At 40.9% G+C, this 18,657-nt stretch overlaps 1 protein-coding gene across 1 annotated transcript in view; it reads right to left on the bottom strand.

The window, feature by feature from the left end:
- The window catches only part of LOC140243262 (splicing factor 3B subunit 1-like), a 43,305-nt gene that overhangs the window by 5,903 nt on the left and 18,745 nt on the right, over positions 1-18,657 (bottom strand). Inside the window, exons 9-21 of the mRNA XM_072322931.1 lie at positions 17,667-17,891; positions 15,887-16,005; positions 14,608-14,808; positions 13,651-13,932; positions 12,460-12,817; positions 10,489-10,634; positions 5,970-6,116; positions 5,406-5,531; positions 3,687-3,908; positions 3,104-3,286; positions 2,217-2,395; positions 1,283-1,468; positions 293-565 (exon numbers count right to left, since the gene is read on the bottom strand). Of these exons, the coding sequence (XP_072179032.1) occupies positions 293-565; positions 1,283-1,468; positions 2,217-2,395; positions 3,104-3,286; positions 3,687-3,908; positions 5,406-5,531; positions 5,970-6,116; positions 10,489-10,634; positions 12,460-12,817; positions 13,651-13,932; positions 14,608-14,808; positions 15,887-16,005; positions 17,667-17,891 (2,647 nt within the window). The remainder of the gene's footprint in view (positions 1-292; positions 566-1,282; positions 1,469-2,216; positions 2,396-3,103; positions 3,287-3,686; positions 3,909-5,405; positions 5,532-5,969; positions 6,117-10,488; positions 10,635-12,459; positions 12,818-13,650; positions 13,933-14,607; positions 14,809-15,886; positions 16,006-17,666; positions 17,892-18,657) is intronic.

Below are 18,657 nucleotides of genomic sequence, written 5' to 3' on the forward strand. Positions count from 1 at the left end.
GTAAGGAATACTGTAAAAGTGGATATTTTCGCGAGACAAATTTTTCGTACTAGGCAGGGTAAGAAGAGTTTCGTGTGTTTTTAATTCTGCGGTATCAAGACATCAACTCCTGGAACATAAGGCAAGCAAAAATATTTGTGTGCTTTTATTTTCGCGCTAGATTCTGGTTGCGCAAAATGCGTGAAAATTTCAATGCTGCGAAAATGTCCACTTTTACAGTAGGGGCAAAGGTTCCACCCCTTCACCCTCCTATGTACAGCTATTGACTGCTGACATAAAGCTTGGCACAAACCTGTCCATGAGGGCGTCCTCTAGGAGTGGTGTCACGGCATAGATGTAGTCTTTGCCCATCTCACCAATGTACTCAAAGAGAAAGGAGAGCGACTTGAGCACACCGTTCTGCACGTTGAGCTCGGGCACGCGGTACTCGTTCATGAGTGCTGGGAGGACAGTGAACGGTGAGCAAGTCTCGGCTACGATGGCGATGGCGACGGTGGTGCAAACACGGTTCTGACGCTCTTGCACCTTCAGGTTGTTTAGCAGGGTGGCCAGGACATCATGGGGGCTTTACACATACACACACACAAAAAGAAGAGAAGCATTCAAAAATGCATCATAAGACTACTTACAACCTTATGCTACTATTCTGATTATCAACTATCTCACTGCCAACAAGCATGGAAAAAATGTCTACATAATTTAGAACACAGAAAATGAATAAAAACACTGCATGGCTGTCAATTGTAAATCTACAATCATCTATCCATTATCAATTGTGAATCTACAATCATCTTTCCATTGTAATAATAATCCATCATTGTTCACTTTGCCTTCAATAAGTATTTGCCGGTTAGGCCTGCAAACTACACTGAACTACAACTAAATGAACAATTCTCAGAATGGACGTATCTACAGGACAATGAACTTTTAGCAGGTGGGAGTATGAAAACATGTTGGTATTCAATTATGTAAGAATTCTTAGAATCATCCTTTGTTCAAGCACACAATACAGAGGTCTCTAGATTACTGGATTATCACAATTTTCATATCAGAAAGGATTACTGCAACAATAGTCCATGAAATTTCTGCTAATGACTTTGATGATGCCAGCACAAGTGTTATTTTGTTTTCATCATTACAAAGGGAGAATTACACAAAGTCCTAACATTGGAACATCCGAAACAACTGTTGGACATATCTTTTCGTCATGAAGAGCTGGTCTATGCCAAGACAGCCAGGACACAAATAAGCAAATATTCAAGAGCCTTGTGAGTGAGCTTACCCAATGGCCTTGGCGATGTAGCCAAAGGTGTTGACAGTGGCACGACGGATGGACTTCTTGTGGGCCTTGAGGAGGTCCAGCAGCTCAAAACAGATCCTCATCCACTCACGGGCCGAGACGTACTCCGCCCCTCGGTCCGCTATCCTCCCGACGAGGTCAATGCAGTTTTCTTGCACCTTTTCATGCCTGCAAGGTGGATATGGGGCGAGGAAGAATGGGACTACACATCAGAGAAGGGAGGTCTTGACATCCATTGAAAGCGAAGCATGTATGAATGATCCAATACTCCATACACCTGTTTCACATCAATTTATTACTAGAGAACAGTTTTTTTTTTTCAACCTCATGGCAACATTTATCTTCCTTGTTTTAAGTTTTGCTTTCTCCCAGGATAGTAACTATCTTCTCCATGATATCCCACTGTTTCTTTCATACCAAGATAGCTGCCACAGCTGTACTTTCTACACCCACTCTACATTCACACAATCCTGTGGTACCACAAAAGAGTACTGGAAGACATAATACCAATCCTTGCACCAAGGTCTGTGCCTACACAGTTTTTGTTTGTGCTCAAATAAATAGGTATGTTTGACAGCTAATCTCACTAGTTGTTAACATCTTGAGGCATCCATGTATCTATAACACATCGCAGGATAATTGATCTCATATGTAATATCATACTGCATGATGTCAACCTAATTTGATTTTAATTCAATCAAGAACTTGTAAATTTGAATTGATCGTCTTCTGATCATCACTTCTAATACTCGAGCACACTAAAGTCATAACTCTGTGATGAAGTGAATATGCTACTTTACATTTTCTTCTGACTATCACTTTTAATACTCAAATCCATTAATCTCTAGCACACTGAGGTAACCCAAAACACAGAGAAGTGAGAAACAAGACAGCTGTTCCAAGAAAGGACCATTACCTGTTCTTGAGGATGGGTGTAAGACGGGGGAGGAGATCCTTGATGGGAGGAGTCATCTTGTGCATCCCAATGACGTTGACGATGGCCTTGAGGGCCCCTAGGATGCTGCCCAGGACTTCTGGGTACTCTTCTCCCAAGTACTCATAGAGAACCACACCCAAGTGACCCATCAGTTTCTCCTATAGTGTCATATGAAGAAGAAGAGGTGTAGGAACATTACGTTGAATGACATACTTTCTCTGAAGCTTACTTCTCTCTCCTCTTTGATATAGCTCATCTACAACTCTCACTTTATATTTCTCCATCTTTTCTTTTTCCAGTCATTTCTCCATTTCATCTTAGATATTCTAACGTCTTAAATGGAAAAGTCTGCTTTATTTTTTGAGCTCACTATGACATTAAGAGGAATAATCGTAACATAGACTTCATGAACAAGGGAGACTGAAAGCATTGGTGCAAATGCAATTTGAAGAAACCTTTGTCATGAAGGGATATTACAAATTCGTGACATTTCATGGACTTGTATATTAACTTTTTGAAAAATATGATTTATAGATTTCAAACAAGCTATCACATAAAGGATCACAAATGATATTTGAAAACCACGTGGAGGGGAAACCCTAGGCCACAGAGAAAGAGGTAAGTTTTGCAATTCAAACAATCCCATTCCAACAAAGCACAGGGAAAGGGTAACTGCAGTCACCCAAATTACAGCTGGACGGATAATAGTACTCTATCTCTACCAACAAGTTTTACGGAGGAGCAGTTTCCTCATAAGCTGCCTGAATTATAAGTTTCTGAGGAGAAAAATATCAATTTTGGTTACAGGGACAGAAATCACAGTTTCACAGGCATGCAGAAGCAGATTTGACATTTGCACCCCTTACCTCTTGACACGTTCTCATGACGATGGCGATGCGGGAGATGAGGTCGGCTGCCTGTTGACGAACCTTGGCTGCCTTGTTGTTAAGACGCCAGAGAATGGTACCACAGATCTGAGGCAAGTAGGCCTTGACTCTCTTGCCCAGGGCATTGACGATGGTTCCAAACCCATTCAGCATCACTGAGTCCTGTTTGCCAAGATCGGTAAGAAATGGGAAGCACACACTGTAATAAGAGCCTATATAAAATGTAGGATGCTGGATAGACATAAGGTAGAGATCTATGCTGTGTTGTTATCATGCAGAGTGCTGGAATCAGGGATGCCATTTCAATTAAAATGAGGGCCTGAAATACATCTATATGTAAATGAATCTACTTTCTTTTCCATGAAACCTGCAGTATTTTTCCAAAAAAACGCAATTAAAAACTAACAAAAGGAAACAGCATAAAATACAGAGTCACAGCTGGCATCTCTGTATGACAGAACATTTTGCAGTCCCAAAAGTCATTGCAGAGAGGGAAAAAACGTAGGACTTTGACCCTGGCTGTCTCTGAAAATCTAGACGACCCTCTCATCTCACTCCTCACCTCTGTGGTCTGTTCCTGGAAGGCGTAGAGGATACCGTCAATGAGCTGTTCCTCCAGCCGGGAGTCGATGTCCGAGGCACCGAGGTTGTCCATCACCTTCTCGATGGTCTCCATCACCATCTTCCTGTACTGCTCTGCCTCGTCCTTGAGGTCGTCGACCACCCGGCCAATGATCTCGGATGCCCCCACCTTGTTGGCGATCTCCACTGTGGTGTCCACCAACTATGACAAGAAAATATCAATGATGAGATGCCATGCTACATCAAGGGAGTGAATACAAAACAATTTCAATTACTCTTAATCCTTACTGTATTGAGTTCGCCCATTAGCTTGCCCATCGGAATGCTGACTGGCAATACTGATTGGCAGATCTCTGCAAACTAACTGTCAATGAACAGAGATTACCTAATCCCCCTTATCCGTATTGTGTCACAATGGCCTTCCTGTTGGACTGAGGCACATTGCTACACCTGAGTGGGCTTGCTAACTTTACTACTAGGTCAAGTTTGGATAGACTACTGCATGCTGATGAAAAAGCTTGGCAAGTGAAGCTAAATGCCTTGGCTCAGAAAGGGAAAAAGCTGACAAAAAGAGTACTATTATAGCTCCATATCTACCCTGCCCCTTTTTATTATTAATGATGATAAAGGGTAGCACCAGTATAATGGTTAATTCAGAGATGAATACACAGCATTTCATTCATTCTTTTTCAACAAGGAGAGCACTGTGCCTATGTATTAGCCTGTCATTCCCATCACATCCCCTCAAAAACAGTAAATTTGAAGATGTATTTGGTGCAGAGTTTGTTTAGGCTTGTCGAATGCTATGGATACCACTGACACTTGCCTTCACAATCCATCCTCTCTCCATCCTATTTCGCCTACTGACAACCCTCCAGATTTATCATGACCAATCACGAAAGCATTACGCTGTGTTTTCATTTCTCACAAATTTCATGAGTCCACTGATACTTTTGAAATTAACAACTCGCAAAAATATTGCCTCCCATAACTTGAGAGCGATGGATTTCTTTGCAAGGGTGTGAAATTGCTAATCTTCATGTAAAACGTCATAGAATTTCCTTCTCATCCCATCAAGAAAGTCAACCACTTGTGAAAATGTCTTGCAAGTTTCACCTTGCAAAATATACTGTGCACACAGACATTGAAGAAGACTGCAGAAGTAAATCTGGCTGGCAGGTGGCGTACATGTTATTGCCATCTACAGCATGTCCCCCAAAAAATTACAATCGGATTTTTGCATTTATAAATACCAATATGATTAAACTGTCTAAATGCTACTTCAGGATCCAACATCTTAGCTATATTTCGCAGAAAACCCCATTCAATTTGGTTAAGTGGTCACAGAGAAATGAGGATCATTGTAATTTATGTCATGGGTCTGATTCTTCCAAGAGTAGCACATGGATGCTCTTGGATCTGCATAATGTGTGAACACAATGGACAGAACTTGGAGGGAAGGGATTCCTGACATGCTCTACAAAACTCCTTATTTCTGTGACCACTGAGGTAAATTGGATGGGGTTTTCTGTAAGATGTGGGTAATAAGTTATAATTTCATACCCTGAAATTTTGTTTGGATCGATTCACAATTTTTAAAGTAATCATTGCGGAGATTCCCGCTGTAATTTTTTTGGGGGACATACGGTACTTCTGATGAGGTACAAAGATTATTTGGCCTCGGTTGAAGGGTTCTCACCTGTCTGTAGTTACGTCTGTCGAGGGCCATCCGGTGCTGCCAGAAGTGCTTGAAGAATGACGGGAGGACCTCATCTCGGATGTAGTCTTCCTCCACACCATCGGTGGCACAGCACTGCTTCACCACCTAGGAAGCACAGAGATGACGTGGAAATAGACAAAAGTCTTGTACTCATCATTTGAAACACAGCACTATCGTTTAAACGAGAGACTTTTATTTCCGATTCTGGATCATACTTGTAAGCAAATCTTGAGTAAATATCAATAAAAAAATCTATATTAACTAAGTATTTACTCATCTCTGTGATCAAGAAACTGGTACATGCTCCCCATTACATTTGTCACAATTGTCCAGGACAAAAACCATCTTTTTTAAGTCATCTCCTGCGCAACCCTTCCAATAAATATTATCATGAAAAAACTGTCTTTTGAATCTAACATTTTACGAAAACATAACTTGCAGCAAGAGTGACTTCTGTTTTGTTGAAATCTAAAATTTGCACAATTGTAAATCTTGACATAATAAGTGAATAAAACATTGAAGAAAAAAAAATGCTCGGCTTACCTTAAGCACAATCTTCTTCATTTCTTCATCTGGGGACTGGAACTCACGGATGAGAATCAACATCACTTCCCTGGTGTAGTAGTTGGCATACTCAGGGTCCATGAGTGGAATGAGATAGCCGATGGCCTTCAGGAAGGCTGCCAGACCCTGGGGAAGAGGTTGGCAAAGCAATGGGACAAAGGTTACCGAGGAATACTATGAAACATATTGTACAGCAAATGAACAAAGGTTGCCAGATCATGGGGGAGAGGTTCAGAGATGCCAACCTTTGGAAGCACAAATCCGGACTCAGCAGCTCCAAAATCCGTATTTTTCCACCAGAATCCGTAATTTCTCCATCTCCCTCTTTTTGCTATTTTGAATTAAACTCGTCGACTTATGAGGCCTACAGGCTCTAAACAAAACATTACGACACATGCCGAAGTATCGAGCTGAACACCAGCACGATAAAGAATCCAAACTACGCAATGTTCAGCGTTGATTGATTGCTTTCCCGCAATGCATACATGTGTACAAGTACATGTATGTACCTCCAGAAACTTGCTGGGCTGGTTATGGAAGCTTCCACTATCTAGCGGGGGAGGGGGAATGCTTTCATCTTCTCAAGAAAGCTTCTGTGTGAGCGAATGCAAAACTCTCTTCAGTGTTTCCAACTATTGTTTACTATAAAACATAATCATGCGTTGTTTTCAGGCTTTTTCATTTCACTGGACTTTAAACATCAGTATTTTCCGAAGTATTCCAATTTCTTTTACCCTAACTGGAATCGGAAACTCTGCTATAACAATGATCGCAAAAATGCCGCGCTGTGTGTGGTTGCGCCAATGTGCAAACACGTGGTATCACTTTCAAGTTTAAAGGAAATACCCATGTGCTCCTGCCTACTGCAAGTTCGATGGATCGAATGCGCCATAGCTGAGCTGAATGGCTTGTTTACGGTAAACATGGAGTTTACAATCGATACGAAAAAGTCATTACGTCTTTCACGAGGAAAAACATACAAAACAAACAAACAAAAAACACCTACGAACGTATGTTGATAGCCAAAACTTCGAAAAGTAATAAGCAGTTATGATGAGCGTGAACTGAAATTAGTTGTCATGATTTTGCTGTCTAACCAGGTGATGACTGCATCTCATTGGACCTAATCGTAGTGAATATGTCTGGGCATACGAGACCTTTTAAGTATTTCTGTGATTGCATTTTCAATTGACTGATTAATCGATCCTTTTTTATTGTTCAGGGAACATACGATATTCGATTAAGTACACTATATTCGACTGTTTGATGTTTCCTACTATGCGCCAAAAGAAAGGCTATAGAATCACGATATCTTTGCAATGATTCCTTTAATTCAACTAATGAGCTGGTTCTTCGATCGATATTTCCAGGATATTTACACGCTGTTTATTCCAGCGCGCGCATTCTTTCGTCTGGCACGCACCTGGGTGTGGCACCTGCTTTTGTGGAAATTTCCACTAAAGAGAGAGGGGTGGGGTGTCAAGTTTCTTCGAGCCGAAGAGACTGCGTTTATTCAGTATTTCACAATCTCTTCGCACTAATTTATTGTCATTCGTGCTTTCCCATGATTCTTTGCTGATATTGAACATTTAGATTTAACTTTACGAAGGTTGGTAGATCGTGGATCTTTTTGTTGTGAAATGTATGTAATTTCTTTTTTTTATCATTCTTTGGAGGGGAAAGAAGACTAAGGGTGAAAGAAGAATAAGAGGGAAAGTGAAATAAAACGAACAGCACGTACGGTCAGCATTCACAGTAAGACGTCTTTTTGTACCAGCATAGTTTTCATCATCACCATCAGACATCACTCAGATCATTTTAGCCTTTTCCTATCAACATTAAAGGGACTGTACAGTACTGGTTGAGGTAGGGATTCTTGTTTTGAACATTCCTAAGTGAGATAATGAAAAGCCTCTTATGAAATATGAAAGAGCATGTAATTCTAAGAAGGAATCAACGTTTATTTGATGAAAATTGGTTTTCAAATGGCTGAGATATCCCAAAAAGTGGTAATAATAAAAGGCGACATGCCACAACTTTATTAGGATCTCTTTGTTTCACCTTGTTTTTGGATATCTCATCCATTTCAAAACCGATTTTCATCAAATAAACTTTTGATACCCCCTAGAATTGCATGCTCTTTGACATCTCATAGAGTGGTTTCTGAATACCTCCGAAAACGTTAAAAGCTAAATCTACACCTCTCCCAGAACTGTACACACCCTTTAAGGAACACCCATAGTCCCTCGAGATAAACACCGAGGAAAATAAATAAGTATAATAACAAATACAAAGTATCAACACCTCCCAACAACACAAATATTTAGAAAAGACAACACAACACACGTCGCTTCGATTCGAAAAAGTATTGCAGGAGAGCGGAGAAATCGCCGGTACGAAAATAACAGTGCGAGACACTTGAAAGAATTACGTTTAAATATTTAAAAGCATAAAGGAAACGGATAAAGTGATATAAAATGGAAGAAATCGTACCAAACGAGGTGTGAGAAACAACAGAAATAGAACGATAAGTTTTGTAGTAAGATTAGGCCCTAGCAAAAGTTTGCAGCACCGAAAGCTACGCGAAAATTAAATTTAATACACATTGGAAATTCGGTATTACGACGAGATCCTCGAGATCGTCAATAAACGATATAAAACAAGGGAAATTAATTCATTTTGACCTGAAAATAGTTTGTTATAAGTATTCTGTTATATGAGATCTCCTTTTATAGGCCTAGAAACACATCGAGTTTCCACGATATTCGGGAAAGAAAGTTCGAACGCTTTTCACCTGCACATACTGCTGTGCACATCATCAATAGACAATACACGAACAGAAACTCACCTCTTCCTTGCAGAAAAATGATGCAATAACGTTACAAAAAACACACACAACACTCGAAAAATCATTTCGTACTTGGGAGGCAAGGGAAAAACGGAAGAAATAGAGAAAAAGAAGCAGACATTGCACAACGGAGCGCTTCTACCCCGACTCAAAACGAAATAGCATAGGTTCTACTGTCTATAGTGGCAGCTGGCTAATGTAGCTAAGCTACAGTACTACGTGTACTCACGCTCCCAAGCCGGCCACACATGGGGATCCCACGGCAATCGATGGAAACATCAGGGTCCGTAGGCGACAGGGATTCACGCGCGCGAAATTGCGTGTGCGCACACTTTTCTATAATGGAAACTACGAACACACACACGTCGAGTACACAGACACAGACACACACAAATGCGGGCAACCAGGCAACGCAGGCCGGCTGGAGAATGAAACATGTACAGTGTGTAGTCTGCTAGTATAATGCAATTGCAGGGATAATAACTTCGTCTTCGGGCGTCAGGGCTCGCTGCGCCGGGGCCGCTCGCGCTTCCGGCCCGGGGCGCGCCGGGGAGAGGCGGGGAAGCCTACCGCATGGATGTAGCGCTTGCTGCATAGGCGATGGGGCATTATCGGAATTTCCAAAAACCGTAATTTTTAGGCGATATTCCGTACTCCCGTAATCGTGATCATTTCCCGTAACAATTACGGGAAATCCGTACTAGTTGGCATCTCTGGAGGTTGACAACATAATAGGAAAACGTTACTGGGGAACACCATAAAACATACTGTAGGGCAAATAAATGAGGGATACCAGATCCTGGTGGAGAGGTTGGCCAAGCAATTGGAAACAATCCTTCTCTGAAAGGCTACGTACACATTGAAAGATTACAAGATGAGGATTGCCTATCCCTGGGAAGGAGGTTGGCAGCATTTATATCTGGAGAAATTTCAAATCCACCACACTACCAGCACGAGAAAGGTCTATATGCTGCTTATATATGTATAAAAAGTATGGCACTAGAAAGAAAACTTGCACATTACATGACAAACCTGTCACGGAAGTCTTTATGTGAAAGGCCATTGTTGTTGAAATATAATTATTTTCCTGGATGGAAAAGATTAAAAGTTTCTTCATTGTAACATTACTATTAACAGCTCATCTCATGATAATGAGGTCTTCTTTGTGAAGTCATCCCCCCCCCCCACTCCTTCTTGAAAAAAGAAAAGTTACATGAAATGTAATGAATTCACTTTTATTTTGGGACACAATGTAGATCACTTGCATTTCAGACAAAAAAGTCCCCATTGTGTGGATCTAAGAATCTAAAATGAGAGTATAGATCACTCTCTAGTGTCAATAATATGACTAACAATGTAAGTCACCCTGTTTCCCTTCAGAAAATACAACCACACAAATTCAGTGAAATAGCTGATCCACAAGAATCAAGAATGACAAGTCGGGAACTTCTGAAAACAAACATGCCAAAGCAACCAATACATTAATCTATGCAAATTTAGTGCTCGTCAATTTTAGGTCAGTCAATTTATATGTTTGATTTCTTTGTGGACCAGTAATTGTCTTGTGTTGTTCCATCATCTGATTTTGCACTGATTTTTCCCCATTTTTTATTTCAAGTTGGGTCTAGAGTTCTGACTTTTTGCGCTCACCTTTCCTCTGTGCTGCCTGATACCCTTCCACAGTGGTTTGAGGACACTGTCAAAGGACTCGATACCATAGGGTGTGGCTGCCTCAGCCAGGGCAGCAAGGGCCAAGGCAGTGATGGTTCGCACCTTCTGCTGCTCGTCCACTAGACCTGGGTGATGAGAGGGGATACAGGAATACTTCTTTAAAAGCAAAGGAGATCAAAACAAGGTCTTTACTGGTAATTGGTAGTGTCTATTACACATTCCACAGATCTATGGGTCTACACGGCTTAGGCTTCATTCTGTGAAGGGAAATCATCACAAACGGGTTAGAAATCAGTCAAATACACAATACAGTTGAACCTCTCTTATCCGGCCTCCCTTTATCCGGATCTCTCTATCATACGGACGCAATCTCGCCGTGATTTTTTTTTTTTTTTTTTATAATTACGGGAGGAAAGGGGGATTCCCAACTCCTTGAGAACTCCTACACAAACACACATGAATTACATATTACTTCAAACATTAACATACACCTCTATTTTGGGGTCTGTTACTGAGTGCAACAATGAAAAGGTTGCAGTATACACATTACTACATGTGGTACTACAATGGGCTACATCAGTACATGTGTATGTATATGTACATGTATAAAGCATTGAGTCTCCCATATCCGGCCAAATCCCTTATCCGGATGAGCCCCGGTCCCGACTTGTCCGGATACGAGAGGTTCAACTGTAATGAATTAGAATTCAATTTCATTCAAGAGCACGGATAGATACACTTTCCTGAAATACATTTACAGAAATGTTACAAATGAAACTAGAAATGTCGCTACAGCGACTAGTTATACCCCCGCCAAACAACATTTCATAAGCTTTGGTCGAAAAACTGAGGAAGTAGTTAAATCCGCAAGATCTTTCCTTGATCTTCTGCCATTAATATGCCGTTACCATGGCAACGTACTTTCGGGTACTGTCAAAAAATGCGTCTTGCACATCTACAACCAAAGGCACACATCTGTACCAAGTTTCATGGAAATTGGGCAAAAACTGAGGAAGTAGTTTGCAACACAAAATTTTCCATCATTTTGGCTCATAATATGTGAGCTGTTACCATGGCAACATACTTTTTGTCACAGTCAAGAAATGTGTCATGCTGACCTATATCCTAAGACAAACATTCAATATGAATTCCATGAGAATTGGAAGAACACTGATGAAGCAGTTTTGCCATGAAGCATTTTGCCCTATATTTTACCAATAACATGCCGTTACCATGCCAACGCACTTTTTGCCACTCCGGAAATATGTGTCTTGCACATTAACATATTCAGATGAACATCTGTACCTAATTTCATAAAAATTGATCAAAAACTGTGGGAGGAGTTCGCGACGCAAGATTTGTACCCATTTTTGTCCATAATATGCCGTTACCATGGCAACGTACTTTTGGGTACTGTCAAAAAATATGTCTTGCACATCTACAACCCAAGGCACACATCTGTGCCAAGTTTTATGGGAATCGGTTGAAAACTGAGGAAGTAGTTCGCGACGCAAGATTTGCAACGGACCGACCGCCCGACCGACCGCCCGCCCGACCGACCGTCTGCTGATTCCTATATACCCCCTTCAAACTTCGTTTGGCGGGGGTATAAAAAGATATGACAGTTTTGATAATAATTGTTGATTTTTTTTTTTAAAACAATCTAGCTCAATAGTCCGATGTAAAACACCTGGGCAAAGAAAGCATTAAATTCCATGTAAAGAAATATCTGCGTCCCGTTTACACCATTTTTTTTTTTTCCAAACTGCCAATGTTGAACATTTGTTTCACAGGAAGCACAAGACCTGCTAAACTGACTGATGAAACTGTAGACATCCCAGTGCAAACAAAGAAAAAGACAATCACTAACAAAGAAACAAGAAACACAAACAGATAAAGACAAAACCCAGTAAGGCTTTGACATGGCCTTCATTTGGGACGACCACTCACCATGTTCAATGATCTCCACCAGGTTGCGGAGGTGAGGAAGGATGGCGCATCCCATGAGGATGGCGATCTGCTGGACTATCTTGATGCCGGTGTGGCGAGCCTGCCACGACTTCTTGCTGCGGCAGACGGCCTTCAGGAAGGGCAGGAGGGACGGGATGCCCAGGGCCGAGGCCACCACGGCGAAGGCTCTTGCTGTGGTGTTACGCACGTACTCGTCCAGGTTGTCGATGTCGGGCCTCATGGTGGAGATCATGGTGGCCAGGCCGGCGGCCTTGGCCAGATTGGAGATGATCTCTCGCCCCTCCACGCGGGCGTAGTAATCCTCATCGATGAGGAGGGGTTCGATGACCACCAGGATCTACAAGAGGAAAAATTACCATCAAATCATCTTAGACTGGTGAGTGTGAGTATCAATAAATATGAGTCTATGACTTCCTAGAATTTGTCTATTTTTCAGACCATTCCAGCATTCCTGGGATTATTATCTATTTTTCAAATCATTTTATGAAAATAAATGATGAGATAATGATGATTCATGTATTTCATAGACCACACCATTAAACATGGTATAATCATATATTCTTCAAATACTTTATGCAAATATAACAACTTGATCATTTGGTTACTTGGTTGATAAGTTGTTTCAGAATGTTAATGACAAACAATGAAAATCCATAACAAGCTTCATAACTGCCATAAAGTTTCTTACATGTATGGCACTTTTACCTTAAGCAAAGCAGAAAACCAATAATCTATGATCACATTACACACATCCATGAAGAAATCCTCTAAACCCAGAGACTCCAACTCTCCCGTTTTCGACGGGAGATCTCCCGCCGAAAACCCATTTTTGCAAAATCTCCCGTTCTCCCGCTGGAGATTTGATTTCTCCCGCCCTGGCTCTGTGTCTCCCGGTGGAAAGGATTTCTTACTTATTGCTATCGTATGTTGAAAAAATAAGCCTTAGATAGCACCAGAGAACATCTAGAACCCTAGGAACTTCGCGCTTCGCACACATCAACTTGGAGTCTCCCGTTTGCTAGGGGTTTCGGGCGGGAGAATCTCCAGATCAGAAGGTGCTTGGGGTTGGAGTCTCTGTAAACCATTCTGGATGATATATTTGGGGCTAAAAAAGAATAAATCAAGTGCAAGTAGTCATTGGAAATAACAAGAAGATAATTTCTTTCATACCTTGTGCACATAGGGTCGGACCAAGTCATCAAGCTTGTACAGAATGCGATCAATGACTTTCACCAACAGATGGCGCTCTTGATCCTCCAAGGTCGGGGACATCAGCAGGGGCAGGATCTGGTTGAAGAGCGGGCCGGCGCCAAAGTCGCGGGCCTTGTCGGTGATCTGGCGCAGGGCGGCCTTGCGCATGGGAGGCGTGCCGTTCTTGATCTTCAGAAGGAGCTTCATGATACGGCGTTCCTTGGCCTCCTCAGGACTCAATGTACTCTCATCAACATCATTCTGTTCACATAGATGGAAAAAAAAAGAGTTACAGTCAGTACAGTTTAATGGAACCTACAGGATACTACTGTAAATGCAGAACTATAGGCGGTACATGAATTCTCACAGATTTCACACTACTTTTGGCTGGCAATAATTCTAAGATCTGCAAAAATATATTCACATTTTTGTAAACACATGTTGGACAGGTTGAATTGTGCACTTTGTCAGCTGTGTGTAGGAGTGCATGTATATATGTATGCGTCCTAGTATTCATTTGAGCACATGGGTATACAATAGTGGCTTTCTGAGCAGGCTGTATATTTGAGTAGATCATGAAAATCTGTATACATCATATCAATCTGTATACATCATATCAATCTGTAATATATCATCTGTATATAGATCTGTGAAATGCATAGTCCATGCTACCAAAGACTTGTTGAAGCATGCACTTGCACATGAACACTCACAGTTGTGCATGTCCACTTCATTTCACCATTTTCCCTTTGCAAAATTAGAAAAGACCTGTAGTATCGTCTAGGGGTGTTTGATCCAAAAATACAACAATTCTAAAATTTCACTTTCGTGCATTGATGAGAAAAAAACAACAACAAACAAACAAACAAACAAAAAACTTCCTCTTAAACAAATGTGAGCATACTGATGACAATATGACTCCTAAACATAACTTACCAAAAGCTTGCCAAAGTACTGGGTGTCATCTGGCTTGAGTACGGGCAGGTTTCCAGGGGGCTGGGCCAGGCCTGGGTCTACCATCCCTCCCTCCTGCTGCATACTGAACCCTCCACTGAGCCCACCCATGGGGGTAGGGGTGGCAGTCAGCTTCCTGGAAGGGGTGCGGATGGGTACATACCCAGCAGGTGGTTGAAGAACCTGTAGATTTGGGTCACAAACACAGAGTATGGCTACATGAAAGACAGAGGTGCAATGAAGACCTGCATTCACTTCAACCATTCAAAACCCTGCCTTCCAATACATTGAATTGGACCCCATGGAAAACCAGCTATTGCAGCTGAATACGGGCTATCCAGCCATCTTTTCAGATGGAAATGAAACGGACAAACAAATACATCTTTACAAGTAGGTTGACAAGTCTGCAAAATATTATTTTGAGTTCATCAAAAAGAAATCCACGGAGTCAGGTAATAAATCCTTGGGATAAATCCATGCACGCAATTACAAGCCAAATCATTCTTTATATTGTGGAAACACACAATCACATAGACCAGGCTGTAAAACTCTTTTTGAGGTATCATATACCCTGCATACTTTGAGTAAGTTTCAAGTTTCAAGTTTATTTAACCAATTCATTAAACATTTGACATTTTACAAAAGGATACAGCATGTCATAAAATCACCCTACAACCCTGAGGTACTGTAAATGCATTTATTTGCTAGAGGGCGGAACGTACGACTTGTTTGAGACAAGAAAACTGCTCTAAAATCAACAAAGGCTGAGTCTTTGCTGCTGTGCATTAGCAGAATAAAACACAACAAACAAATGTTCAAAGCCTACATACTCAAGCAGTCTCATCACTCTCCATAAATATGGGTTCCTGCATATTTGCCCCATTCTACTTGTTGTTGCCACCTAACTTGTGTAAGATTCCACACATGAAACCACTAAAATAACCTTTCTGTGTCTCTTCATCTAATAATGCAATCAAATGGGGCTTGATGCAGATCTCAGGAATCCTGTGAATCACGGTGGAGCAATGCAGGTGGATTCCATATCTATTGTGGGTCTAGGGCAATCACCCGATGGGCAAATACCCCAGACCCTTTCCCTGACCTTAACCCTAAATCCTGAAAATAAACCTAACTCTAACCCAAATTCTAACCCTAAACATAACCCTAAACATAAACTTTACCCGAACCTAATCACTAACCAGTATTTAGCTGGGCGGTAATTGCCCTAGGGGGGTAATTGCCCTTATACAATCTCCCTCACCTTGTATCCCTCAGGGAAGAGGGTATCTAGCTCCTCATCAGACAGGGGTCTGTTGCGTTCATCGATTTCCTTCTCCCATCGCCATGCCTGCAGCTGCTCAGGAGTCATGATGCGAAGTGCTGTGGGGAAGAAGAGGGGAGAGGGGATATTGTATCTGCAGAAGGTTGCATATGAATATGTATGCATATGAATATGCATGCTATGAATATTCATATGCATGCATATTAATATTCATATAAAGATTACATAGGTCCACATTACAAATGGTATTATATCAATAACCTACACCACTATCACTTCATGGCCATTTGTAAATTGCAGCTAGCCTTACAAATTGAAAATATTGTCTAATATTAGATTTTGAACACACATGGTTTTTCTGAGAGATGTCAAAAAATTCATAGAAATTTTGGAGAACAGCACAATCAAGAACCTTCAAGACTTCACAAGTTTAACTGTTCAGAATGAAATTTTGCATGAATCTCTCACTTTGAAAAGAAAAATTAAGAGACTTTGATGATAAATTTCATAATCAATGAATAATTTGAATCCTCAATGATATTGTTGGAAATCTTGAAATGGACAAATTCCCACAAGATTATGCACAAGTTTGCTGAACTCTTTCATAGTGCTTTCATTTCATGTGAAAAGATATATGTGTTATAATTTTCTCTTCACACCACTAAACAGCTGCTACAGTCAGGTAAATGTAGTTTTGACATATGGGAGGTATATTGTAGTAAAGCTGAGGGTGACACTTCCACTGTAACAGCAACAAATGGAACAAACTCCCTACTTTAACCCTAAAAAGACTGGGGGGGGGGGGGGGGCCTAAAAGGCCCCCCCTCGACATTTCGCGCGATTACTCTGCAACGCGCAATGCTCTTGCCGCGATGCTCTATGACTTTTTTCTTTTGAGTTTCCCGCACATTTTGACACCAAATTTGTGACGCCCGGGGGTACGGTTCTGAAGTTACGTAACTTTTTGTACATGCACGTGAGGCCGAAAATGGCTCAAAAATGTGATTTTGTGTATAAAGTCAATGCAAATTGAGTTTTTTCACATGGCTCATATAGATATGCTTATTTTTACTCTCAACGGCTAAAATTAATTTGTTTTAGCAGTATTATGCTTCAAAAAGTGTCTGCCACAAATTTTGTTAAAAAAAAACAACAAAAACAAAAGGTCGAAAAAACAAAGAAATACATAAGAAATTCATAAAACAATAAAATAGATAAGAAATTAATTTTGATACCGAATTTTTTTTCAAGTACATTTGCTAAGAATGCCACTAAGAATATTTAGACCAAAAATGAGCACTTTTGGAGCTTTATTTACTGATTTAGATCAAAGAGTCTGATTTCTCACATAAATTAGCATAATTAATAGAAATAAAATAAAAGAAGGCTATTTTGGAAAATTTAAATATACGATCTTGTAGATTACATCGCACACTACCATTGTGCAAATTTCCGCGGCGATCGCGCGATCCACGGCCGAGATCTTAAGGGGGGGGGGGTCCTTTAGGCCCCTCCCCCCAGTCTTTCGAGCTACCAAAATAGCCCAGTCTTTTTAGGGTTAAGAGAAGATAAACCCTGCAATTGCACATGAGAGCCGATATTATAGTGACGATATATCCTTGCAAATATCAGTTGACTCACAAGATTTGTGAAAATTAAGACACTGCAAAATAAACTCATGTACAAGTATAAAGAATTGGGTGCCTACAACAATCTACAAGCATGCATCACGAACAGAGTGCTTGGACCAAGCTTTTACCTGATGGAGTTGGTGTGTTCATGATTGCTGCCTTGGAGCCCACTGGAGTAACCCCACTCTGCATCATAGGGGTAGCCCCAGCTGCCGGGGTCTGACTCCCCGCTGGTGTTTCATCCCACCTGGAGCGCCTCTTGCTGGCTGGTGTCGGGGTTTCAGATGGCGCCCCCTCACCGACACGATCTGTGCGGGGAGTCTCCGCCCAGCCACTGCCATGACCGGGTGTCTCTGAAAGTTATGATAATGATTAAAAATAGGATAGAATAGGGCATGGTAGGATAATGGTTTATGAGATGGCCTTTATTGCTTCGATATACTCAGAGAACTGTATTAGTGGGCAACGATTTACAAAAAGAAATTTTTGAAGTCTTCATGACATCTTTTTTTAAGTTAGAGTAAGGGTCCCCCCCCCCCCAAAAAAAAAAAACCAAAAAAAAACCCCCCAAAAAACAAAACAAAAAAAACAAACAAAAAAAAACACTAGTACTATTCCTAAGGATTTGACAAATCAGGGTGAATTTATTTGTGCCATTCACATGAAAAGACCTGTCCTCCTTCATGAAGTTACCCCACTGTAAACAAAGCACAACTTAAAGCAATAATAGTTCTCTACATAATCAAATAACATGAAGGTTTCAATGACACAGTCACTCTTTAAATCTGTTGTTAATGCTAAGATCTGGAGGAATTATGAAAGTTCATGATAAAAAAAATCATTTTACTGAATATTTGAATGTGCAATGCTTATCAGCTTTTACACTTGTGATTTAATGCTATGTGCACTTGAGAAATTCCTTTGAATAATCCTTAGTCTGTATGTTTGTGGTTTACATGCACGTAAGGTTGACATTTTTTGACCAGTGCAGTCTTTAAATTCATACCCACTGTACATACACCAGAAATCATATCCTAGCCTTTGAAACATTTCCAAGCACACCTTCCACTATTAAAGAGGTGTCATGAGAGACAGCATGGGCTGTCTTCCTGCTATCTA

Source organism: Diadema setosum, chromosome 20 (assembly GCF_964275005.1).
Source record: "Diadema setosum chromosome 20, eeDiaSeto1, whole genome shotgun sequence".
In the NCBI taxonomy this organism is placed as follows: Eukaryota; Metazoa; Echinodermata; class Echinoidea; order Diadematoida; family Diadematidae; genus Diadema; species Diadema setosum.